At 41.6% G+C, this 27,289-nt stretch overlaps 1 protein-coding gene across 6 annotated transcripts in view; it reads left to right on the top strand.

Moving 5' to 3' along the window:
- CLNK (cytokine dependent hematopoietic cell linker) overlaps positions 1-27,289 on the top strand; it is a 203,347-nt gene that overhangs the window by 117,478 nt on the left and 58,580 nt on the right. For all 6 annotated transcript variants that reach the window (XM_074395896.1, XM_003934684.4, XM_074395895.1 and 3 more), the window contains 3 exons: positions 3,633-3,774; positions 4,710-4,816; positions 11,751-11,796. In XM_074395896.1, coding sequence (XP_074251997.1) covers positions 3,633-3,774; positions 4,710-4,816; positions 11,751-11,796 — 295 coding nt within the window. The remainder of the gene's footprint in view (positions 1-3,632; positions 3,775-4,709; positions 4,817-11,750; positions 11,797-27,289) is intronic.

Here is a 27,289-nt window from a genome sequence, read left to right as displayed (position 1 = left end):
GGACTTCAACAGACAAATAGTGTGTGAGCAGTAGGGGATGGGGTGGGGGTAGAGAAACATTTAGTCTATAACAATAACCAAAGCAAAAACTAAGGTTAGAGAGAAATGGTTGAGGCCATCTTTTATGGCACCTGTTCTTATTAACAGTACAGATATGTAGGAATCCCATTTTACAGATGAAAAAAACAAAGCTTCAGGGTGAAGGTACATCTCCAAGGCAGCAAAGTGAACACTTCAGTCAAATGAAGACTTTAGTCCAATGACGCTTACTCCACCTCAAATGTTGTAAATACCAACAGTCTGTAACCTGGTGTCCTGGCTCCATTTCCAAAACGGAAAAATGACAAAAAATGGCAGTCTTGGCCAATTCGTTTGGGGACGGGGCTGCTGGGGGGATATGAACCCATGGAATTTTCTCAACTATACATTTTACCTAAATTCTCACACCTAAACTTGGTTGAATCAATTAGAATTTCAAAAATGATGGTACCAGTTTTAGCACAAAATTTCACCTTGCAGTTGCTTTTATTGTGATAGTGTTATGTTTTAGAACAACATACAGAGAGTGGTGTCACTTCTTGAGGCTCATCCTTAATGATAAAGATCCAAATAATTGCATTAGTTTTCAGTTGCTGCCGTGACACTTCCCCACAGATTTGGCAGCTTGACCATTTATTGTTGCATGGTGGATGCAATCAGAAGCCTGGCCACAGCAGGTCTCAACTAGCGCCCCTGTTCTGGGTCTCACAAGTCTGAAAGCAACATGCTGGCAGGGCTACATCCTCCTCCAGGGGCTCAGAAGAGGCTCTTGTTTCCATAGCATCCAGTTCCTTTCTGTTGTAGGACTGTGGTCCCCATGCCCTGCTGGCTGACTGTTGTCAAATCCTTCTACTGTTGAATTCTCTGTAAATTATCCTCCCAGATCACTCTTTCTTTCTCTTCTACTTCCTTTCTCTGACTTCCTCTTCTGCTTTTTAAAGCAGCTTTTTTTGAGATAAAAATCTACATACCACTCAATTTCCCCATTTTATGAGTACAATTCAATGGCTTCTTAGTATATTCACAGAGCTGTATAACCATTACTCCAATCAATACATTTTTATCATCTAAAAATTAAACCCAGTTTTCTCCTTCCCCCAGCCCTTGGCAAATATCAATCTACTCTTTATTTATAGGTCCTCCTCTTCTGGATATTTCATATAAACAGAATCATGCAACATTCTGTTTTGTATATGACTACCTTCTTTCATTTAGCGTAATATTGTCAAGGCTTATCCATGTTATAGCCTATATCAGTACTTTATTCCTTTTCGTTGCTGAATAATATTCCATTGTGTGACTATATAACACTTTATTTACCTATTCGGCAGTCCATGGACATTTGGGTTATTTCTACTCTTCTACTATTAAGAATAACACTGCTATAAACATGTGCTAGTTTTTGTGTGAATGTGGAATTGCTGGATTATATAGTAGCTCTGTGTTTAACCTTTTAAGGAAATGCCAAAGTGTTTTCCACAGTAGCTGCAACCTATTACATTCCCATCAGCAATGCATGAGAGTCCCAAATTCTCCACATTATTGTCAGTCCTTATTATTACCTTTTTAAAAGTCATCTTGTTGGTGTAAGGCTGACATCTCATTGTGCTTTTGATTTGCATTTTTTTTTTTAAGATGGAGTCTCACTGTTGCCAGGCTGGAGTACAGTGGCATGATCTCAGTTCGCTGCAACCTCCACCTCCTGAGTTCAAGCTATTCTCCTGCCTCAGGCTCCCAAATAGCTGGGACTACAGGCACACACCACCATGCCCAGCTAATTTTTTTGTATTTTTAGTAGAGGCGGGGTTTCACCATGTTGCCCAGGATGCTCTCAATTTCCTGACCTCCTGATCCACCTGCCTCAGCCTGTCAACGTGCTGGGATTACAGGTGTGAGCCACTGGTGCTCAGCCGATTTGCATTTTAGTAATAATACTGAGCATTTCTCCATGGGATTATTGATGATTTGTATATCTTCCATGAAGAAACATCCATTCAGATCCTTTAGCTACTTTAAAATTTGGCTATTTGTCTTTAAATCATTAAGTTGTAAGAGTTTTTCATATATTTTGGATTTAAGCTCCTTATCAGATACATGATTTGCAAATATTTTCTTCATTCTGTAGTTGCTTTTTTATTTTTTGTGGTCTTTTGAAGTACACAAGATATTCATATTAATTAAGTTAAATTTATATATTTCTTTTATTGCTTGTATTTTTCATTCCAAGAAACCATTGCCTAAGCCAAGAAATGAAGATTTACTCCAATATTTTAAGAGTTTTATAGGTTTAACTGTTAAATTTATATGCATGGCCCATTTGTATTTAATTTTTGCATATGATATAAAAGAGGTTCAACTTCACCATCATGCATGTGAATATACAGTTGTCCTGGGACTATCTGTTAAAAGACTATTCTTCCCACCCAGTGAATTGTCTTAGCACACACTTAAAAATCAATTAACCCTCAGCATGAAGGTTTAGTTCTGGACTCTGAATTATATTCCAATGATCTACATGTCTGTCTTACTGCTAATACCACATTGTCTTGATTACTGCATCTATGTAGTAGCTTTTGAAATAAGTATCCTCCAACTTTATCTTTTTTTTTGCTCAAGATTGTTTTGGCTATTCTTGGTTCTTCTTATTTTCATAAGAATTTTAGGATTATCTTGTCAATGTTTGCAACAACAACAAAAAAAAATCAGTATATCAATTTTCAAAATATTTCTATTTGAACAATGTTAAGTCTCCCAATCCATAATCATTGGCTGTCTTTCTATTATTTAGGTCTTCTTAAATTACTGTCAACAGTGTTTTGCACTTTTCAGTGTACAAGTTCTACACTTCTTTTGTTAAATTTATTTCTATATATTTTATTCTCCTTGATGCTATTGCTAATATAATCATTTTCCTTTTTCAAACATTTTTGTGCAGATGAGGTCTCACTCTGTTGCCCAGGCTGTTCTCAAACTCCTAGTGTCAAGCAATCCTCCTACCTTGGCCTCCCAAAGCACTGGGATCATAAGCATGAGCCACTGCACCTAGCCCATTTTCTTTCTATCTTCAATTTGTTAGCACTAATTTATAGAAATATGAATTTTCATTACTAGTATATAGGAATACAACTGAATTTGATACATTAATCATATATCCTGACACCTTGAGGAATTGTTTATTAGTTCCAATAATTTTTTAGTGAATTCTTTAAATATGAGATTATCTTATTTGCAAATACATCCTCCTTCTGCTTCTAAGGGCTCATGTGATCACATTGGGCCCACCGAGGTAATCCAGGATAATCCCCCTGTTTTAAAGTCAGCTGATCAGTGACCTCTATTACATCTGCATTGTCCCTTCACAGCAGTACCTAGATTAGTATTGACTAAGTAATCAGAGATGGAAATATTGGGAGATCTCTAGATTTCTCGCTAGCACAAGAATAAAACTTCCATTTAAGACCTCAGAGGCTAGACTCTTAAATATTTAATTTGCAGGTAAGAAAATCTACCCCACTCCGGTAACCAGCACTGCAGTCTTTTTTTGTCAACATGGTACCTTCCTTTGACTCACTGGAATGTTACCACCTGTTTAGGAAAGAAACTTTCCCGCAGTCCTGGATGGAGCAAAAAGCCACAGTAATGATGACTATGAAGACCCTGAGCTTCAGATGGAAGAGACGTGGCAGTCGATTAAAATTTTACCTGCCCGCCCTATAAAGGAATCTGAATATGCAGGTAATGTTTGGGCGTCTGCCTAAAATATGAAGATGCATATACCTGCTGCCATATTGCACACTATTTAAAGGTGCAATTTCTGAATTAAACAACCCTAGGTTAACATCTGCCCCCATGACTTACTAGCTGTGTGACCTTGAGAAAGTCTCTCAAATTCACTTTCTGTATCTGAAAATAGGATTCATAATAATAGAATTCACCCTAGAGAGCTCTTTTGAAGATTAGATGAATGATGCATGTTGAGTTCTCACCAGAGGACCTGGTACCAAGCCAGAGATCTGTAACTCTCAGCCACTGTTATCGTGATGCTTTCCTTCGGCCCTAGGAACATCTGATGAGCCTAACAGAGGGTGGACAGGCAGGGATGGGGCAGCGTGGGAAATGTGAAGGTGAGGTCTGCATAGAAGGCAGTAGAATTAAAAAAAAAAAAAAAAAAAAAAAAAGACTTTTTAACTTGGTTAATTCATTTTGCAGCCAGCCAGCCTACAAGCATCAGCAGGGCATGACAGCAAAGCTGCAATTGTTAAGAATAAAGAGGACCTAATTTCACACCTGCCTCTGTCTCTAACTGCAGCACATAGGGCAGCTTCAGCAAGTTCCTTGAGATAAAACACCCTATTGTAAGGGAAAAGAAGAAGCATTCACAATTTCTGAGGGCCTGAACCACTAAAATAAATCTATTGAAGTGTATCTGGAGAAAATCATCTTGTAAATGATGATGACATTTTTTTGTTCATTCATTCAATAAGCATTCATTGAGCATCACTATGTGCTAGTTTCCATGTTAGGATGGATCAGGGCACACAAAGACAAACAATGCATGATCCCTGCTCGTTGTGATGATCCAATGAGTTTGTAGATGTGCAGATATTTTGTAAATTGTAGTGTGCAGAGTCCACATAAGGTATGACTTTAATATTTTTCTGTTTGCACAGATACACGCTATTTCAAGGGTGCAATGGACACTTCCCTTCCATTAGACACCAGGACCTCTATCCCCATTGGACAGCAAGCCTGGAACACACAGATGAAGTTGGAAAGAGTGAGTAAAGGCTAGACTTTGTGACCCAAACACGTGTAGGGCTCTTCCTAAACAGCCAGAAACTGCCCCATCTCCTGTCCCTCAGGCAATCTCATTAGGGAAAGAGCAGGTCGAGCTCACTGAGGTGGACAAGAGGTGACTTTATGACTGGTAGCATCATGGCTCTACCTCTAGAAGGGAGGAGAATTCAGATGTGTTGAACACTGTGAGCCAGAGAGCAAGCTAAGGACATTCACATGCATCTCATCTAATGTTCATTGCATTCTCCAGAGAAAGAACATGAACTCAAATCTTTCTGATCATAATATAAGATTTTGCCCAAAGTCTCAGCCCAACGTGGTGAATTATGAGCTGGGAGGTAAAAGTAAGTCATGAAACCTCTTTAAGCCTCCTTGTAACTTTATCTACCAAACAGGGAAAAACAGAAAATCCTACCATACTTATTTCAAAATGCTGTTTGAAAGCTATGAAAGATAATTTTGCACCACTGTACTCCAGCCTGAGTGACAGAGACTGTGTCTCCAAAAAAAATAATAATAATCTAGTAAAGGCAAATACCATAAATGAATACATAGAATTTTATTTTTAATAAAACATTTGCTAACACTCAATTTTCTTTCTTTTTTTTTTTTTTTTTTTTTTTTTTTTTTTGAGATGGAATCTCTCTGTCACCCAGGCTGGAATGCAGTGGTGCAACATCAGCTCACTGCAACCTCTGCCTCCTGGGTTCAAGCAATTCTCTGCCTCAGTCTCCTGAGTAGCTAGGATTACAGGCTCCCACCATCCAGCCCGGCTAATTTTTGTATTTTTAGTAGAGATGGGTTTCACCATCTTGGTCAGGCTGATCTTAAACTCCTGACCTCATGATCCACCCTCCTCAACCTCCCAAAGTGTTGGGATTACAGGCGTGAGCCATCATGCCCAGCCAACATTTAATTATCTTAATAGAGAAATGCATAAAATATAAATGATCGCCCCGGGATTGCAGTTATCGGTCACAACATTGTGGTGCTCTTCATTGTCATTATTTTCTATGCAGATGTCTGTCATACAAGGGAAGTTTGTTGTATATTGTTTTGTATATACCTGCTTTATTTTTCTACTCACATTAAGTTCTGGTTACAAAACAATTTCCTATGTGATAAGCAAGCATTCATAAGCATCATTTTTATAGATAAAGCATAACCCATTATGGGATTTTCAAATTATTTTACTAAACCACTGAGTGAAGACATTTTATAGGCTTTTAAATATTGTAAAATTTCCTTTCTAAAAAATTATTTCCATTTACCCTTCCAGAAACCCTATATAAGAATGTACACCCCCTTAGAAATATCATCAAAACTGGCCATTATATTTTCAGTTGCATTCTTTAAGAAGAGATTTTACTATTTTTTTTAGTTTGTACTAAAGTTATGAGTGAGTATTAAAGTGCTTTCAAATATTCCTCACGTGTTACATATTCACATTGCCTGTTTAACTTGAGGAATTCTGTTAATTTGGACAGAAAAATGAAACTACAAATTTTACCAAGCAAGACCGACCGTTTACACAGAAGATATCTGATAGAGATTGAGGGGGCAAGATGAGTGATGAAAAATCAAACATTCCTTTTCACACAGGCACAGCAATGATGGAAAAACACTTCAATCATTCACTCAACAAATTCATTTAAGAACTATGTTATCATGGCCGGGCGCGGTGGCTCAAGCCTGTAATCCCAGCACTTTGGGAGGCCGAGGCGGGTGGATCACGAGGTCAAGAGATCGAGACCATCCTGGTCAACATGGTGAAACCCCGTCTCTACTAAAAATACAAAAAATTAGCTGGGCATAGTGGTGCGTGCCTGTAATCCCAGCTACTCAGGAGGCTGAGACAGGAGAATTGCCTGAACCCAGGAGGCGGAGGTTGCGGTGAGCCGAGATCGCGCCATTGCACTCCAACCTGGGTAACAAGAGCGAAACTCCGTCTCAAAAAAAAAAAAAAAAAAGAACTATGTTATCAATGCCTGCTAGGATCAGACACAATTATAGACTCTAAAGCAGGCATCCCCAAACTTTTTACACAGGGGGCCAGTTCACTGTCCCTCAGACCATTGGAGGGCCGCCACATACTGTGCTCCTCTCACTGACCACCAATGAAAGAGGTGCCCCTTCCTGAAGTGCGGCGGGGGGCCGGATAAATGACCTCAGGGGGCCGTAGTTTGGGGATGCCTGCTCTAAAGACACATCCGTGAAGGACCAATTCCCTGCTCTCAAGAAACATATATGCTACTGGTAAGAGATCAATAATAAATAAATACACACTAAACAATATATAAGCAAATGTGCTTTGAAAAATAATGATAATATGGGATAAGGGAGGTCAAGGAAAAAAATTCTCAGTAGAGGTTGGACTGAAAGAATGAATGACATTTAATCCTTAAAACAATCTTGCACCAGGAGCGGTGGCTCATTCCTGTAATCCCAGCACTTTGAAAAGCCGAAGCAGGTGGATCAAAAATTCAGTAGTTTGAGAACACCCTGGACAATATGGTGAAACTCCGTCTCTACTAAAAATACAAAAATTAGCCAGGGTGGTGGCAGGTGCCTGTAGTCCCAACTACTCAGGAGGCTGAGGCAGGAGAATCACTTGAAACAGGGAGGCAGAGGTTGCAGTAAACCAAAATTGCACCACTGCACTCCAGCCTCGGCAACAGAGTGAGACTTAATCTAAAAATAAAAATAAAAATAAAACACAACAATCTTGCAAAATCATCACTCTCATTTTAATGGCTCCAATTTTATAAGCCCTGTGCCTTTGGACCTGTTACCCTCTTTGAGACTTCATGTTCGTACCTATAAAATCCCATCACTGTTACAGAAATACATAGAAAACACAGTATTTCTACGTGCTTCCAGCACAAAGGCTGAGGTGAGAGGATCACTTGAGCCTGGGAGTTCGAGGCTGCGGTGAGCTGACATCGCACCACTGCACTTCAGCCTGAGTAAGATCCTGTCAAGAAAAGAAGGAAAGGGCCAGGCACGGTGGCTCAAGCCTGTAATCCCAGCACTATGGGAGGCCGAGGTGGGTGGATCACAAGGTCAAGAGATCGAGACCATCCTGGTCAACATGGTGAAACCCCATCTCTACTAAAAATACAAAAAAAAAAAAAAAATTAGCTGGGCATGGTGGCGCGTGCCTGTAATCCCAGCTACTCAGGAGGCTGAGGCAGGAGAATTGCTTGAACCCAGGAGGCGGAGGTTGCGGTGAGCCGAGATCGCGCCATTGCACTCCAGCCTGGGTAACAAGAGTGAAACTCCATCTCAGAAAAAAAAAAAAAAAAAAGAAGGGAAAGGGGAAGAAAGGAAATGGAACTTCAGTAGGATCCCATAAATGGCTCTTTGTACTTCCAGCCTGATGCACAAAGCAATCAGTCCATAGAGGACATCTGTATGAGGTCAGGTGCTATTTTAGCCCCAGCACCTAGCACAGTGCCTTTGTAAGAGGTTCTCAATAGATGCTGGTTAAATGAATGAAAAAATAACAAACTTTCAATCATTTGAACTCAAGCTTTAAAAATAAATACCTGTTTAATAAGAAAAGAGACAGAGTCCTTCCCAGTTCAACTTCTGTTCACGAAGAAAACTTTCTTAGTCTGGCCTTCAAAATCCTTCTACTTTCCTGCTATTTTTTGCTACTATCCTCAAGATCTGCATCTAGGGCAGTCCCCCAGGGGCTGTCTGAGAGGATACTCATCACCAGAGCATAAAACACTGTCAGGGAATGAGAATTCCAGAGAGAATGGACCAGTGGCTGAAGAAGGAGGGAACACTGAACCAAAAGTTGAGCTGAACCTTCCCTGAAAATGACTGAAAATCCCTTTTTACATAAGTAAGCCTTCATGAGTAGAATTACTTTTTTACAAAGGATAATTCTCATTTGATTTTTTCAAAAACAACCATGCCAGGATTTAAGCCTTTATCCTTACTTTCTGTTCCTTTGTATCATCTTTGCAGTTTCCTGTTAAAAACAAGTTTCTTCCTTTGGTTAGATCACTTTGTAGGTGGAACTGCAATCTCAGTACATTAAGTGATGTGAAATCATGTGAGGAAAAAGGCTAGGGCAAGGTGAGCAAGATTTTGGAGGGGCATTGTCTCACAAATTCAACAAGTGTCTGGGCTCAATTCAGATAAAGAGGGAGTTTTAGCCAGGTGCAGTGGTTCATGCCTGTAATCCCAACATTTTGGGAGGCTGAGACAGGTAAATTGCTTGAGCCCAGGAGCTCAATCAAAACCAGCCTGAGTAACATGGTAACACCTCGTCTCTTTAAAAACAAGAAAAAAAAAAAATAGCTGGACATGGTGGAGCATGCCTGTAGTCCCAGCTACTCTGGGGGCTGAGGTGGGAGGGTCCCCTGAGCCTGGGAGGTTGAGGCTGCAGTGGGCTGTGATTCTGCTACTTCACTCAGTCTTGAGTGACAGAACATAAAACAAAACAAAAGCGGGGACTGTTCTACTTTTGTAATCCGTGTTGTAAATGTCAAGTATGTATGCCAAGCAGATTATCTTTTTTGTGGCAATCTCATTCCTAGGAGTTGGTTATTACTAGTTCTGCACATTTTTGTTGTGATTAAACTATCTGCAAAATGTATCTTCAGCCCGGTGTGATGGCTCACACGTGCAGTCCCCATGTTTTGGTAGGCCGAGGCAGGCGGATTGCTTCAGCCCAGGAGTTCAAGACCAGCTTGGGTGACATGGTGAAACCCCCTCTCTACAAAAAGTACAAAAGTTAGCTGGGCATAGTGATGCATGCCTGTAGTCCCAGCTACTTGGGAGGCTGAAGTGGGAGGATCACTTGAGCCCAGGAGGTCAAGGCTGCAATGAACTGAAATCGTGCCACTGCACTCCAGCCTGGATGACAGAGTGAACTCCAGCCTGAGCAACAGAGTGAGACCCTGCCTCAAAGGGAAAAAAAAGAAAAAATGAAATGGATCTTCAATAATTTTTATATAAGCCAGTTCTTATTTAGACCTCTCAGATGGGTTACAACTGTCTTACCCTAAACCACTGCTCATCCTTCTATTTATTGAGCATGTACTGTGTACCAAGCACTGTGTTTAGCAATGAGGGTAGAAAGGCGAACTGCTGCCCACAGTCTAAGGGAGGAGGCAGTGACCCAGATGGGCAGTTTCCATGTTCTAGGAAGTGCTCAGATGGAGCTGAGCACACCAGCGCCTTTGGAGGGGTCTTACGAAAGAAGCCGTGCAGTGCGGTAGCACATGTTGCATTGTGATCAGTGGTACTCGGTGGAATGTTTTCGCCCCCCTAGGGACTTTTGACAAAGTCCGGTGACATTTTTGGTTGTCATGACTGAGTGCTACTGACATCTAGTGGGAGAAGACAGGGATGTTACTAAGCATCCTACAAGGCACAAGAATGATCTGACCCCCAATTCTCAATAGTACCCAAACTGAAAAATCCGTTATAATGCACCTGTGAATCCAAGCTCTTATTTCTCTTTGTTCCCAAACAGTCTAGCATTGCTACGGCCACATAGTAAGCACTAGTAAATATGTATTTCATAGAAATTGGAACTCTCCCCAGGAGTGGGGCAGGAAATATTCCTGGGCCTGGGAATTCTCTAGTAATACTGCTGCTTGGGACTGCGTGGAGCCCCATCCTAAGACCCTGAGCATGCAAGTCCCACCTGCGAGGGGGACAACGGGGGAACATCTCCTGTCTGCGTGACCAGGCTAGCAATGCAGGGCGGGGCATGGCACTGAGAGAGAGACTCCCTCCATGGAGCAGGCATGCAGGGAAGACTAAAAGATGAGGGTGCAACGAGAACACTGAAAACACCCTCCAGCACCTCAGTCGCCATAAGGTAACCCTGGAGACATTGGAAGCAAATGGTGCAGTGAAGAAGACAACAGCCACGATTAAAAAATCCAAGCAGTACTCAACCCTGACTAGATACAACCCAAAGAAGAAGGGCCATGCCCTTTCCAGGCAAAAATACTGTGGTTCAATGTTCCACAGAGGATAAGAGGTGACAGGGCATTCAATGAACCCCTGACCCACCATGCCCAACTCAGCCTGGTGCCAATCAAGACTAATACTAGCAGCCTAATGTTAACCTGGGCTTAAAGGTTTTCAAAGACATAGGGAACCCTTTATGATCTTCATCTTCTTCACCCTTACGTCTTCCCATTGTGTACCCTTAATAGTTCACTCATGTCTTTAATAATATTAATAGTTCACTCATGTCTTTAATAATATTAATAGTTTACTAATGTCTTTAATAATATTAATAGCTCACTATGTCTTTAATAATATTAATAGCTGCACATTTATTCAGTGTGGTTCGTGTGTTCTTGGCACATTGCATGGTGTGTTCTGTGTTATCCTCCCATCCTCAAAAAGGTATCAGTGCTTTTGTTACCTCCATTTCACAGATGAGGAAACTGAGCCTCAGAAGGCTAAGTAATTTGCCATGTTCTCACAGTCGGCAGGAGCTGGAGGTGGAATCCTAACCCGGCCCTTCTCACAAGGCCATACTCTGACCTGCCCGCCTCATTGCTTTCATGTACCTGACCCCATAGATGGATCTTCATGTTAACTCAGAGATGTGAATGATGAGCATTTTTCCTGTGATAAAGATGAAAAATCTGAAGTTCATACTATACTCAATGCCTTTTACAAAGCCAGCAATAGAGGCAGGATTTGTTCTCAACCCCATGTGTTTTTATACCAAACACCACTCAGGCCACTGCACCTTTCATTGGCAGAGGTGCATGTATTTATACATGTTTGCTGACAGCCAACCATACATTGAAAACCAGAGAGTTCAGGGACTTATGGCTTTATCCTTGGGAACCTAACCACAGAGTCAAGATCAGAGATGGTCACAGAGTCACAACTGAAGATATAATGGTGCATGTTGTCTTGTACAGGTGGGCAAACCCATTTCCAAGGACATCAGGAGCCAAAACATAAAAGGTAAAGTCATGTCACACAAAGTTTAAAACGTAAGTATGAAAACATTTATTTTGCTTCTGAGAACCTCTTGCATTGTTGTTTGTGGTCATGAGTGATCTTAAACGAGGTGATCTACTGAATTACACTTCAGGAAATAACTAATTTTAGACAGAGTCTCGCACAGTTTACGCCTATTTATCGCCTTACCTTATTAATGATGAAATTGATTGTAAAAACTCACATTCTCTGTTGTGCAATTGTGGAAATGAATTGTTTTGAAACATATGGATTGCATTAAATATAAAATCATGTTATCTCTCTAAGCATACCCCTAAAAAGTCACAAGATAGAAATCTAATTTTAAAACGTTGATTAATTAATATGAAAACAGATTTTAAGGCTTTAGGCAAAACAACTCAATTTGAAGACAAAAATACACGTACAAGCCTGAAAGCAAATAATCAATTTCAGTAGTGCTAGAAGCATAAATGGAAGATAAGCCGAAGAAACTTTAATGGTATTGTATCCATTACAGCTTCTCTCGTCTTTCCCTCATGCCCCTATCTCCTCCAACAATGTTTGATTGGAAAAGATGACAATGCCAAGATTTACTTTCCCCAATAATTGAAACATATCAAATTCACTTTTCATGTGTCTAATGCTATCTTCTATAATGTAGTACTAGCACCATCTTTTCTTTAATGGGAAGATGTACAGCAAGGGTCCCAACAGGAAATAGACTGCACATTCAAATTAGGATAATTTAAGGAAATGTATGCCCAAGGAACTATTTACCAGGTGTGTGAAGTATAGGGAGAAGAAGGAATGGTGCCAGAACACGGCTAACAGCAGCGGGACTGGCCCTACCCCTAGGTGCAAAGGGATCAGGAGACAGTTACTGAAAACTGCAAGGAACACACCACCCTGAGAGGAGCAGTGATCACTGGATGCCACCAGCCCAAATAGACTTCTTGGGGAGGAGGTCAAGGGAGTAAATGCCTGACCTCTCTCTCCAGCCTCTCTGTGACCTCTTGCTTGGGCTTCCCAATGGCTACACCTAACTAGAAATGAGAGGACAGGGCAGTCCCTGTGTGTCCCTACTGGTCAGTGCCCCAGGCAGAGAGCAGGGTAGAGCAGGGTGAAGGCAGAGGGAGGTTCTGGAGGGCAGATGGAAGACACTCAGCAGGAAGCGCCAGCTCAGTGGAAAGAGCACGGAGAGGAGCTGAAACCGAAGGCACGCTCCCTGGCTGTGTGACCTCAAGTAAGAGACCTAATCTTTCTGAGTCCTTCTTCTCCTTTTCTTTAAAGAGAAAGAACAGCTGGTGAATTAACATAGAAGAAGTATTTTCACTCTTCTTAACAGAGAAAGGGATGGGAAGCATAGAGGAATCACAGACCAGACCAGGATCATCTGATACACAAATGGCCTCAGTCATAATCATATACTTTGTAGGCATTCATTGAGAAATGAGTCCTGGAGAGAAATCAGACGAGAAATGAACTTCACAATTGCCGCCTTAATTATAGTTCACTATGGGCATCCACCCTCATTTCTTTGGCTGCAGAAATTTATTTGACCATTATTTCACATATCAGTATGTCTGTTTACCTATCTGTGTGTTTACCCTTTGCTTCAGTTCACAAAGATATTAGTTAATAAAAGCTTGAACAATGAAACAGAAGAAAATCTAGATAGAGGACATAATTAAAATGAAGATAAAATGTAAAATTCTCAGGCACACATCACTAAATTCTATTACGGTTAAACTGTGAATTTGTCTCTGAGCTACCTGGTAGTCTAAGCAAAAAGGGAATCAAGCTTTCTTACATGATATGAATTTCCCATTACAAAAAACAAACCAGTTCCTCAGGGAAAGCAACAAAAACATATCTTTCAGGATAAAGTTAGTGCTGTGTCTGTTTTACAGCAAATGTTGGCTGATATATGAGTCCCATGACTACAAAAATATGAGCATTTTGTAAAGCAGACTCCAGTGTAAGCTGAGACCACAACTACAAAGAGGACTTCAGTGAATGCAAAAGGATCAGAGACGTTGAGGCTTTTGGGGTGGGGCAGGTTGGGATAGAAGACTTCTTCAAAACGAGTTATTTTTTTTACATCATCCTCCCCTTCACCTCTGTAACTGATGGTTCCCCATCACCATGCAGAGCCCTAAGGTACCATATCTAGAACGAGGCTGGAAGGGGGAAAATTAATATGAATGCCCTCCATTTTAGGATCAGGCATCTTGCTGAAAAAATGCTTGGATGATTTATGTGTTTATTACAAAATTCTGTATTTTTGATGCAAACACATTCTCAGATAATTTATTCACTCTCACAAAATGTCACAGAAAAAAACATATCGGTTGTTTCAGTAGTGGCAGAATTTTATGGTGATATTTTTCATCAAGTTGAGCAGTTATAGATTTATGTTAATGTACATTTTATGTCATTTTTCTTGCAATCATATTCTGACATTATCTGGAAACTGTCAGATTTCATGAACTTATCTTCCCTAAGCTTGACTTTTTGTTTTTCATTCCTAAAAAATGGATAAAAGTTTATTTGGCAGCAAAGTATTTACAATATAAGTTATGTGTGATGAACCACTAGCATTAACTGCTGATCCGGAAGAAATCATCTTATTTTCAGACAGGGATAGCTATAATTTTCAAATATAATGTAGCTTCTTTTCCTAGAGAAACCAAAGCTGAGAATAAAGGAAGCTAAACTGCATTTTCTCTTTGCTGTAGATGTGAACCAAGCACAAACTCTAAGCCAATTTCCTTTGAAGTGACAAGCATACCATATACAAGAATGAATTTATAAAGAAATACAATAAACCTCCAAGAACAGAAAAAAAAAAGAGAGAGAATTATGCATAGGCTAGTGAACATGTATATCCAGAAACATGAGCTGATTGAAATGAAGCAAAGTAGAATTCCACAAAATGCCATCAAAAGACCTTTATACTAGTTTGCTTTTAGACGAGTTTAGATGCTGAAGAAATTAGAATCAGAAATGAGTTTAATCTGGGTCAATTCACTCATTTTGCATAAGGAAGCTTAGCAAGGGAAGTGGCTTGCTCAAGGCCATCGGCAAGTAGTCACAAGACCAAAGCCAAGGTTTATTCCACTATGGTAATGTTGCCAGGGTTTTCTGTGTTGGCTAGTGTGTAAAATGCATTCTGCAAACTCTCCCTCTCATTCCGTAACTAACATCTCATTCATCCAGACTCTGCAAAGCGCAGGGCCAGAGTGAATTGATAGATGATACTGCTCCCTAGTGGCAGAACTTGGCAACACACAATATTACAACAATGAGATTTTTGGTATCTTCAATCCTTTGCAGAAATAACTCGCCTGAGGTTGGAGAATTGATCAGCAATAAATGTAATATTATTCCCCTAGCATTTCAGATGTAAATGTATTTCAGCCACAACCCATGGCTCAAAAGCAACAGAGACATTGATATAATGCTCATTCGAAGTTAACGTTAACTTCATGAAATCACTCATTAATTGAACTAAAGAACAGTATTTTGTCTCGCTACCACACAAGAAAAACAATGCAGCTCAGAGAAAAGGAAAGGAATCTGTAACTGCTTGATGTAACAAACTCATGTTCTGATAGAGAAATATGAAGTAGCCACAAATAGGAGACTAAAAAGGTATTTAATAAAAGAAGCTCCAGAAAATTCATGTCCCTAAATAATAATTCCCCAGTGAAGATTCGATTCCCAATAGCATTGCAATGTACAAGAACTGCCTTTTGCGTAGGCAAAATATGGTCCTCCCCATGAAACCATTTCAGAATGACTTGATACGCATGCATAATGAAAAGCACTTTTACTTTTTCCTGTAATTTTGGGGTGTTCGCTGGAATCAACCATCCCAGTTTGCTCTGGGTGGAGGGATTCTTCAAAAGCAGGACATTCCAAATTAAAACCAGCAGCATCTGGGGTAAACTGGGACAAGTGGCCTCTATACCTGCATGGTTTACATGCAAGTCAGCAAAACGGAAGGGTTATTTTGTTTATTTAATCAAAAGTTTTAAAATAGCAGAATCTCCATGATCCAGCCCCTCCTTGTAACTGAGACACACCATCCCTCCCAGAAGCTCGAGGGGCCCAGGAGCAACACCACCTTCCCAGGAAGCACACGCTACCTTTAAGCAGCCCCAACTGTTTACTTTCAGCTCAGTCTGAGGAACAGCAATGTCTTCTTACAACCTCCTCCTATTGGTCCTTGCTCTAAGTAAGATGCAATGAATGAAGCTCTAAGAAGCTCAAAGTAAAGTTATCTGAAACTAACTGTGTGAGATGTTGAGAGTCATAATAAATAAAAGGGAAGGCCAAGCGTGGTGGCTCACGCCTGTAATCCTGGCACTTTGGGAGGTCAAGGAGGGTGGATCACCTGAGGTCAGGAGTTTGAGGACCAGCCTGCCAACATGATGACACCCCATCTCTTCTAAAAATACAACAACAAAAAAAATTAGCTGGGCATGATGGCTTGCACATGTAATCCCAACTAGTCGGCAGGCTGAGGCAGGAGAATTGCTTGAGCCCGGGAGGCAGAGGTTGCAGTGAGCGGAGATTGCACCACTGCACTCCAGCCTAGCCAACAGAGCAAGACTTCATATCAGAAATAAAATAAAATAAAGAAAGAAAGGGAAACTCTGAATGCACTAACTTTGAGAAACACTGAGTTAAACAAAAATAAACGCATATCTTTACTGTCCAAGTTTTTAGAGCCTTGTGGCTCTCCAGAGGGGGACAGGGCATGGAGCATTTATAACATCAGTGTCAAGAAGCCGTTTTTTCTTAGGTCATGTTCTTTGACCCATGCTCCTTAGAAAACATTTGAGAAAAACCTAGACCGACTCATACATTAGTTTCAGTTCTGGGTTCACAGTACATTTCCCATTCAGAGTGGTTTCTCGGGTGTTATAAATGATCCATTGTTTGGGGCGGATATTCCTCAATCTATGAAAGCCACATCTATAGACATCTTGTGGACATAACTGCTTCCACCCTGAGTGCCTCCCATCCTCTTCCTGCCAGTCCCTGGGGGAGTGTTGGACAGTGATAAGCTTGCCTTCTCTCTCCTCTACTTAGTTTTTCCAATTCCAAATCCACATCACAATGTGAAGAAAAGGCCATTAATAATAAACATGAAATTGGAATAGTAAAAATGGCTTGTATGGAAAGGATAGAGAAGATTGTAAAGCAGGAGGAAAATGTGCACACATGGAACCGCCAGACGAGTTCTTCCTGCCCACTGCGTAAAGAGAGACCATGGCACGCCGTAGAGAAAGAGTTTAATAGACACGAGGCTGACCATGCCACGTGGGAGATGTTCATATTCAAATCATCTTATTCAGAGCTCATAGGTTAGGGGATTTTCAAAGGCAGTTTGCGGGAAGGGATGAGAGGGCGGGTAACAGGTGCTTGCTGCTGATTGGTTGGCGTGGGGATGAAATCATAGGGGTTTGAAGCTGTCTTCCAGCTGATGAATTGCTTCTGGGTGAGGCCACAGGTTGGCAGTATGGTGGAGCCATTGGGTTTAGGTGGAACCATAGATATCAGACATGCATGCAAAAAACGAGAAAGCTATCTTCAGAGGCCACTGTACAACAGCGGTGTTATTTGCAGGAATAACTGGGCAAGTTGCATGTCTTATAACCTTGGGAATAATGGCTGACAATCATTTATGTCTGTGCCTTAGCAGGACTTAGGCTGTTCTCTTCCCCACAGCCTGATGGCTTCCCGTTAGCTTTACAAAAGTGATTGAATTTTGGACAAGGCCTATTATCATTGAAACTATAGCCTGATTGTCTTCCAAAGCTAGCTTGCCTTAATAGTGCAGGAGTAGTTAAGGGAAAGGCAAGATGGGAAGTGAGTTAGCTTAGCTTACTCTTAGTCTTATAATTCTCTCACTGATACAATCTTCACAAAGTCAGTTTCACATGGAAGGAAAATGTATCTTATTTCATCATAATTCAACCAATAATATATAATACCTCTTAAGTGCTCAGCACTAGGGCTGGCAATCCGTAAGCCCCATAATAAGCACTCTGTTTATATGTCTGTTTTTCCAACCAGACAAGGAGTTCCCGAAAGGGAGGGAGCACATCGTATTTACTGACAGTTACAACACTGCCTAGTGTGTTTGTATGATCCTAGGCCACTTTGTTTTAAATTACCTCGTGCCTGGGCACTAAGCTGGCTCTGAGTCATGTGAGACCTTAGGCCTGGAGGAGCCTGCAGTCTGGTGATTCCTATACTAAGTATTGTGGGAACTCAAAAAAGTATTGTGGGAACTCAAAAATTCTGCCTTGGAGGAAGAATTGTGTCTCCCAGGAAGGCTTCATAGGACATTTGACTGAGGTGTGAGACAGTGTCCTCAGCGGAAGTGATGTGTGATATTCAGAAGCAGCTAAGGCCCTGTGCAGTGGTCATGCCTGTAATCCCAGTGTGAGCTAATATGTCAGGCTAAGGTGGGTGGATCACCTGAGCTCAGGTGTTCAAGGCCAGCCTGGGCAACAAAGCAAAACCCCATCTCTACAAAAAAATGCAAAAATTAGCTGAGAGAGGCTGAGGTGGGAGAATAGCTTGAGCCTGGGAGCCAGAGGTTGCAGTGAGCTGAGATCGCACCACTGCACTCCAGCCTGGGTGACAGAATGAGACCCTGTCCCAAAAAAAACACAAGAAGAAGAAGCTAGAAGGTGGTCGTTTAAGTAATGCTGGACTTGATGACAAGTAGCCCTGGGTTCAAATCCCAGCTTTACTGCTGCCCAAGTATGAGTCCTACAACAAGTAATTTCACCTCTCTAAATTTAGGTTTCCACGTGTATAAAAACAGAGAAAACAGCACCTACAACCTGCAGTATTTGACTTTCTTAAAGGTGAAAACCAACGCAAACCTGTGGCACAGTCCTTGACACACAGCAGACGTGCAGCAAAGGCAGGTTGAACCACGCTGGTGTCTGTCCTCCTTCCTTTACCCTCGGTCCTTCTCCCAGCTCTGGAAAGTTTTCCAGATCCTCTCTCTGGCGGCCAAAGGCAGTTTCACAGAGAAGGGAAATATATCTTATTGCATCAGAATCTTATTTCTCATGCCCTGTGGAGTTTTTTCTTTAGCATATACAGTAAATCACTTAGATGAACGTACAAAATGTTTTAGATGAACGTATAAAAATAAGCTAGATGTCTCCATCACAGAGACATTGGTTTATCAAACATTGTTTTCCTGACAGCAAACACGTGGCACCGGCTCGGGCACACGGTGGATGAGAACTGGCCTCGTTTTCTGGGCTGGCCCCTGACGTTTGCTGTCTCACAGCATCTCATGGCCACAGAGATCAAGGATGCAGACACACACAGAGTGAGGTTAAGAGCAGAAATGTTACAGGCAAAAGAAAGAGAGGAGCTCTCTGCTATGGAGAGGAGCCCCAGAAAAATGGCTTCCCAATCTACAGTGAAATAGGGGGTTATGGATGAGCCAGTGAGGAGGCAATGTCTGTTCTACATAGGGCATGAAAAACCAATCAGGACCAGCTGTGGCATCTATATAGGGCACGAATCTCTGGCAGCCCCACCTCAATCTTATTATGCAGGTGGGTTCTCAGCCTGAGCTTTTCCATGCTGCCCATTTCCTTCATACTGCACACATGCTAACAAAAAAAGGGAAGATGAGGATTCCATGATGGACATGCCTGGCCCCAAGGTAGCCTTTTTGTAATTGATATAGCTGCAGGCCTCCTCCCCGCCCCACCCTGCTACTGACCACACAAACTTCCAACTTTCTTATCTATTTTTGCAGCTCCATCTTTCAGGCTCTTTGTTAAAAAAGAAATCATTTCTTGGGTTGTTTTTGTTGGGTTTTTTTTGTTGTGTTTTTTTTTTTTTTAGAAGAGAAGTTCTTCTGGGGACTCTTTTGCGCTTACTATCTGCCTAAATAATTTCTATTTCCTGTATCAGATGCATAGCAAATATTTCAAAAAATTAAATCTGTAATTTCGCCAATTTTAATAGTTTAGTAGGTCCTAGAAGCACCTGGAGATGAGGCTGTGGCCTCAATCACACATTGCCATTAGGCGGGCACCTGTAGAGGGGCAAGTCAAGAAGCCTGGGTGGCTTTTGGCCCCATCTGCCTCTTTTGGAGTTTAGGTATATTATATTCCTTCGCTGGGCCTTAATATCTTATCTGTAGAAACACAGTAGAACTCAGTGGTCCGGCATTTTGTGAATTCATGGATATGATTCATACATACAAATCCAGCTACCCTACCACCCATATCATCCTCTCCTTTCCCTTCCTCTATCCCCTGAGATACCCAGGCCAGGGGAAAAGATATCACCCAGGCTTCCTTTGGAAAAATGTTTCTATCCCACATCTGTCACTAACCCTAGCATGAAAGCAGGTGAAGTACACGTTCCTAGGAAAATACACTTTCTGACCCTCTTTGAGGAGCTGCTAGAACAGGCAGGTTTCTCCCACATCCTTGGTTTGCCTAACTTAATCTCTTCCCATTGCAACCCAAACAATGGTTTCAGCAGTGTATGACTGTGATTAATTTCTGAAAGTTTCAGCAGACTTGGAGAGCTTTCTCAAACAGGCCTTGCCAAATATGAATTAGTAGCCACTTGACGCATAAGTTGCTTCTGCGGACTGTTCCATAATTAATCATCAGAACATCATATCCTAATGGTTTGCTTTCATAAATCATAAAGGTCTTAAAACACAGTAAAATTTTTGATTGAGACCAAGTTTATCTAATTTTGTCCCAAGCCTGCATCTCTAATTACAGAGCATTATACTTATGTTCTATTTGTGAAAGTGTTGATTTGCATGATTGTGTTTCATAGTTAAAAGGTATGGCAGCCGGGGCTGGTGGCTCATGCCTGTAACTCCAGCACTTTGGGAGGCTGAGGCCGGTCGGTCACCTGAGCCCAGGAGTTCAAGACAACTCAGTAGCCTGGGCAACATGGTAAAAGCCCACCTCTACTTAAAAAAAAAAAAAAAAAAAAAAAAAAGAATTAGCCAGGTGTAATGGTTCACACCTCCAATCCCAGCTACTCGGGAGGCTGAAGCAGGAAAATTGCTGGAACCAAGGAGGCAGAGGTTGCGGTGAAGCCAAGACCGCACCACTGCACTTCATCCTGGGCAACAAAGTGAGACTTGGTCTCAAAAAAAGTGGGGAGGGTATTGCATATGTTACATATTTAGCACAAATTGAACAGTAGCTAAGTGAAAAACAAAGACAGAGGTCCCCCCTTACCCCCAGTTTCACTTTCCACAGGTTTAGTTAACCATGGCGAACTGAGGTCCGAAAATATCCAGTGGAAAATTCCAGAAATACGCAATTCCTATGTGTTAATTTGCACACCGTTTCTGAGTGGCATGATGACATCCTGAACAGTCCCGCTCCCATCATTTCTTTGTCCAGCGTTTCTGCTGCGCTGTGTCCGTTACCCACGCGTTAGTCGCTTAGCAGCCATCTCAGCCATCAGATCCCCTGCCTGGTTTCACAGTGCCTGGGTTCAAGTCACCCTTATTTTACCTAATGATGGTCCCAAAGTACAAGAGAAGTGATGCTGGCAGTTCTGATTTGCCAAACAGAAGATATAAAGTGAGTCCTTTCAGTGAAAAGGTGGAAGTTCTCAAATTGAAAAGGAAAGAAAAAATATTGTATGCTGAGGTTACTGGGATCTACAATAAAAATGAATCTTCTATCCATGAAATTGGGAAGAAGGAAAAAAAAAAAGTATGTGCCAGTTTTGCTGTCACATATCACCTTTATCATAGGTCTGCCTGTGTGTTTACGAAAAGCATAGGACATAGAGGATTTGTTACTATGCTCAGCTTCAGATATCCACCGTGGTCATTTCCCCCCAGGATAAGTCGGGGGGCTACGGTAACTTCAGTGTACATTTACATAGTTTATTTTTAATAATGGCCATATGTAAAACCAGTTCACAGAATTCCTGAAAGTTAAAGCAAGTGCCCCTTGCAAGCCGGCACCAGCCACTCCAAAGAACAAATCTCTTAACTCTTTTTCCTTCTCCAAGAGGCCTTACTTTAACCCTCCCAGAGTACGGTGACATTGACAATGTCTTCACGGTTTCACCATAATAACTTATAGTGGAAACAGTCAAACCAAGCTCCATCGGATGCTGCAACCATGCTACGCCCACCTCAATATGTCACCTCCCCAAATGCAGTAATTTTGACAGCTCATATGAGATCTGTCTTGAGACTGAAAAGCCAGCGAGTCTCTGTCTGGGCAGATGGTGCTAATTGCACCCTATGACCGCGAGGTGGCGGGCATGCCGGGCTTCTCCAAGAGAAAACTGAAGATGAGAAAGACCACTAACTGTTCGGCTCCTCCTGTTTGACAGACAGAGAAACTTTTCTAGCGTTTTAGAATATCTGGGTACTTCACTGGGAGGGTAAATTCCCATTTTCCCTCTAATTTTTCATACCGTCATAATAGCAGTAACTGCAGCTGTGCATTAAGAACTGTGCCTTGAAGTGCATCAATGCATTTATTCCACACGTGAATTTCTGTGAAGTATAAATAAGCACTCCTTTCTCCTCCAGATGGTGAAACTCATACACTCCTCGATCCATTTGCTTATTTCATAAACATTTATTAAGCGCTTGCCATGATCCTGCCCATAGTATGAACAGAATCAAGAGTCAATCTTAACAAACTCAGCTCCAATGCTCACTCTCCTCTAAATATCACAAAATACTTGACTTATTATTGCTTTATTAAATAAAACCCCCAAATTTAAAAAAGCTTGCTAGAGTTTATCTGAATTACCGTCAAAGCTGTGTAACAGTAGATAAGTTACTTTGCTTGTTTGATCCACTTATTTTTTCACTTGCAAAATTCCTTAAAGTTCACTTTGACCTCTTACTTTGAAGGATTTTGGTTAGCTAAGCAATGATTAAGTGAAGCTCATGGTATTAGTGGTTGCCAGTTGGCATTTTTGATGTGGCTGAAACCCCCATGGATTTTTGTAACTACTGCTTATATTATCCTACACAAGAATCTTAAAAGTGAGAAAGGAATGCTAAGTGATACTAGAAAAAAATTCTACATTATAATGACAACATAGCACACATGGACAGTGTCTCATAAAGATTCACCCTGAGTAACACAAAAGACCCTGAGTGGCCAAGGCAATCTTGAGTAAGAGGAACAAGGCTGGAGCCATCTACACTTCCTGATTTCAAGTAACATGACAGGGCTGTAGCAGTCAGTGGTACAGCAAGCATGTACACAAGTAGGGCAGAGTGCAGAGCCCAGAAATAAATGCATGCATTGAGTAAACTAATTTTTGATGAAGACATCAAGAACACACAATGGAGACACAATGGTCTCGTCAAAGAATAGTGGAGAGACTAGATATTAACATGCAGAAGAACAGAGCAGAACCCTGGTCTCACACCATTCAAGGAAATCAACTGGGGATGAATTAAATCAACTTGGGATATACACAAAACTCCTAGAAGAAAACACGGGGAAAAAATCCTTGACATGGGGTCTTGCCAATGACTTTTTGGGTCTGAGACCAAAAGGACAGGCAACAAAAGTAAAAATAAACACGCAGGGCTACATCAAACTAAAAAGCTTCTGCCCAGCAAAGGAAACAATCAACAGAGTAAAAAGGCAAACTATGAAATGGGAGAAAATATTTGCAGACCATACACTTGATAAGGATTAATATTCAATATAGACAAGAAACTCAAACAGCTGAATAGCTAAAAAAATGAGTGACCTCATTGGAAGATGGGCAAAGGATCTGGGTGGACATTTCTCCAGGGAGGAAATACAGGTAACCAACACATAGAGGAAGCGGTTCTCAGCATCACTGGTCATCAGGGAAATGCAACTCAGAGCCACAGTGAAATAGTGCCTCATAACTCTTAGGATGGCTATTACTTAAAAAAGAAAAGAAAAAGATGGCAAGTGTTGGCAAGAATACGGAGAAAAGGGATCCCTTGCACAGAGTTGGTGAGAATGTAAATTGGTAGTGCCATTATTTAAAACAAAATAAAAGTTTCCTCTAAAAAATTAAAAATAGAAATACCATGATTCAGGAATCCCTCTTCTGAGTACATATCCAAAGAATTGAAAACAGGATCTTAAAGCACTGTCAGCACTCTGTGTTCACGGCGCATTCTTCACCATAGCCGAGATACGGAAACAACCTAAGGTTCATAGACAGGTGAACGATGAAGAAACTGTGGAGTATACATGCAATGGAGTATTTTCCAGCCTTAAGCGGAAGGAAGTTTTTCCATTTGTGACAACACTGATGGACTTGGAGGGCATTAGGCTGGGCCCAAACTAGTCAGACACAGAAAGACAATACTGTAGAGTCTCACATGCACGTGGAATCTAACACAGTCAGAGTCATGGAAACCAAGAGTAGAATGGTGGCTGCCAGGAGCAAGGTGGATGGAGAAATGCGAAGGTGATGCTTAAAGAGGACAGAGCTTCAGTTACGGTGCATAAATAAACTCTGGAGATCCACTCTACAACCTAGCGCCTACAGCTGATGATACTGTACTGGGTACTTAGTTTGTCAAGAGGATAGTTGTTAAGTGTTCTTACCAAAAAATAAAAATAAAATAAAGTAACAATAACAAAAAGGGCAGGACCAACTTTGGTAAGTGACAGATAATGTGGTGGTGATGGTTTCATGGATATGTACTTATCCCCAAATTCAATCTTGATGTGTACAATAAATTTGTAAAGTTCTTCTATGTCAATGATACACTTTTAAACCACTTAATGAAGTGGTTTAAAAAAGATTCACCATAGTAAAGGCAATGTTTTTACCATGTTGTACAAGACTCCATGTGATCTGGGTACTCTCCCACCTCTGCCATCAGCTCTCTGGGCTTACCATCCCCTTGTGCTCATCCCACCTGCCATAATTCAAATGCCCCCTCCAAATCTCATGTTGAAACTTGATCCCCAATGTGGCAGTATTGAGAGGTGAGGCATAAAGGAGTAATTGGATCATGAGTGCTCTGCTTTCACAGATGAATGAATCCATTCATGGATTAATGGGTTAATGGATTAATGAATTGCTGTGGAAGGGGAACTGGTGGCTTTATAAGAAGAGACCCCCAAGCCAGCATACTCAGCCCTCTTGCCACCCAACGCCTTGCACTGCCTCAGGACTCTGCACTGAGTCCCCTTCAGCAGGAAGGTTCTCACGGGTTGCACCCCCTGAGCTTTGGTCTTCTTGGCCTCCACAACTGCAAGAAATAAATTCCTTTTGCATGTAAGTCATCACTTAGTTTCCAGTATTCTTCCTTATGCAACAAAAAACAGACTAAGACAGAAAATAGGCACCAAGAAGGGGAGTGTTGCTGATCATGAATACCTGGAAATGCGGAAGCAGCTTTGAAACTGGGTAACGGGCAGAAGTAGAAGAATTTGGAGGTGCAGGATAGAAAAAGTCTAAATTCTGGTGAAAGCTTAGGAGACAAGAAGGCTAAGTAAAGTTCGGAACTTCCTGGTAATTAGATAAGTGGTTGTGACAAGAATGCTGATAGAAATACAGACAGTAAAGGCCATTCTGACAAGGTTTGAGATAGAACTGAGGAGCAAGATATTGAAAACTGGAATAAAGGCCATTCTTGTTATAAATTGGCAAAGAACCTCAATGAATTGTTTTTATGCCTGAGGGTTTTGAGGAAGGCCAAACTTGAGAGTGATAAACTAGGATATCTGGCAGAAGAAAATTCTAAATAAAATATAGAAGGAGGCTGGGCACGGTGGCTCACACCTTTAATCCCAGCACTTTCAGAGGCTGAGGAGGGTGGATCACGAGGTCAGGAGATTGAGACCATCCTGGCTAACATGGTGAAACCCCATCTCTACTAAAAATACAAAAAGTTAGCTGGGCATTGTGGCACATGCCTGTAGTCCCAACTACTTGGGAGGCTGAGGCAGGAGAATCACTTGAATGTGAGAGGTGGAGGTTGCATTGAACCAAGATCATGCCACTGCACTCCAGCGTGGATGACAGAGCAAGACTGCATCTCAAAAAAAAAAAAAAAAAAAAAAAAAAAAACAACTATATATATATATATATATATATATATGTATGTATGTATATGGAGCTGCAGGGTTATTTTGGCAACTTACCTTAATATTTGAAAGCAGAGAAATAATTTACAGAATTTATAATTAAAAGGGAAGTAGAGTGGATAAATTTGGAAAACTCAGCCTGGCCACATAAACAGAGAAAAAGTGTTCAGGAGAGAAAACCATGGGTATATCCCAGTGACCATTTGCTAAAGAGATTAACAGAGACAGAAGGAAGCCAGATGCTATTCCTCAAGGCAATGAAACAATGACCCCCATTGTGTTTCACAGATCTTGAGGCTGCCCTCTTATCACAAGCCTAGAGTTCTAGGATGGAAGAAAGGTTTCAGGGGATAGGATTGGGGTATGTCTACCAGCTTACTGCCCACAGCCACCCTGGGACTCAGCTCTGTACAGCACAGCATAGCACTTCACGGCTGCCTGGCTCAAGCAACTCCAGCTGAGACTCTTGTACTGAAGCTCTGCAAGGTACAAGTTATAAACCTTGGCATTATCTGTGCGGTGCTAATTCTGCAGGCTTGCAGAAATCAAGAGCTGTGGAGGCTCAGCAACCTCCATCCGGATTTCAAAAGATGTCATCCAAGGCCTGAGCACCCAAGCAGAGACTTAGTGCAGGTGGAGACATTGCAGAGAGCCCCCACTAAAGCAATGCAAAGCAGATATGTGGTGTTGAAGCTAATGCAGAGTCCCCACCCACCCGGGCAATGCCTAATGGAGCCATGGGAGCAAGGTCACTGCAGAGAATCCCCACCAGGGTAATGGGAGTGAGCCTGCTGCCAAGACCCCTGAGCTGTAGAGCTACTGGTGTGCAGTGCCAATCTGGGAGAACTGGGTGGACTAAGCCCAACAAAGCTATAGTGGTGGGGTGTCCTGAAGGCTTAGATGCCCTAACCCTTGCTCCAGCATGCACAGAGTGCCAGACATGGAATAAAAATAAGTTATTCTGGAATCTTAAGACCCAGAGTCTTCTCTCCGGGGTTTCAGTCTCACGCGGGGCCTGTTATCCCTTTCTTCTTAGTGCTTTCTCCCTTTTGGAATAGGAATGTGTACCTTACACTGGTCCCACGATTGCATCTTAGAAGTAGGTAACTTGTTTTGATTTCATAGGCTCAAGGACCAGACTCTGAACTTTGAACTTTTGAGTTGGTACTGAAATGAGTTAAGACTTTGGAGCTACAAGGATGAATGAATCCATTTGTATGTGAGGGCATGCATTTTGGTGAACCAGGGGGTGGAAGGCTGGTTTGAATGTCTCCTCCAAAACTCATGCTGAAACTTCAGCCCCAAGGTAGCAGTATTGAGAGGTGAGACCTGTAAGAGGCAATTGGATCATGATGGCTTTGTTTTCATAAAGATTAATCCATTCACAGATT

The sequence above is a fragment of the Saimiri boliviensis genome, chromosome 3 (genome assembly GCF_048565385.1).
Source record: "Saimiri boliviensis isolate mSaiBol1 chromosome 3, mSaiBol1.pri, whole genome shotgun sequence".
Taxonomy (NCBI): Eukaryota; Metazoa; Chordata; class Mammalia; order Primates; family Cebidae; genus Saimiri; species Saimiri boliviensis.
The sequence above is the reverse complement of the archived record's forward strand: the minus strand, read 5'-3'. Positions and strand labels throughout refer to the sequence as shown.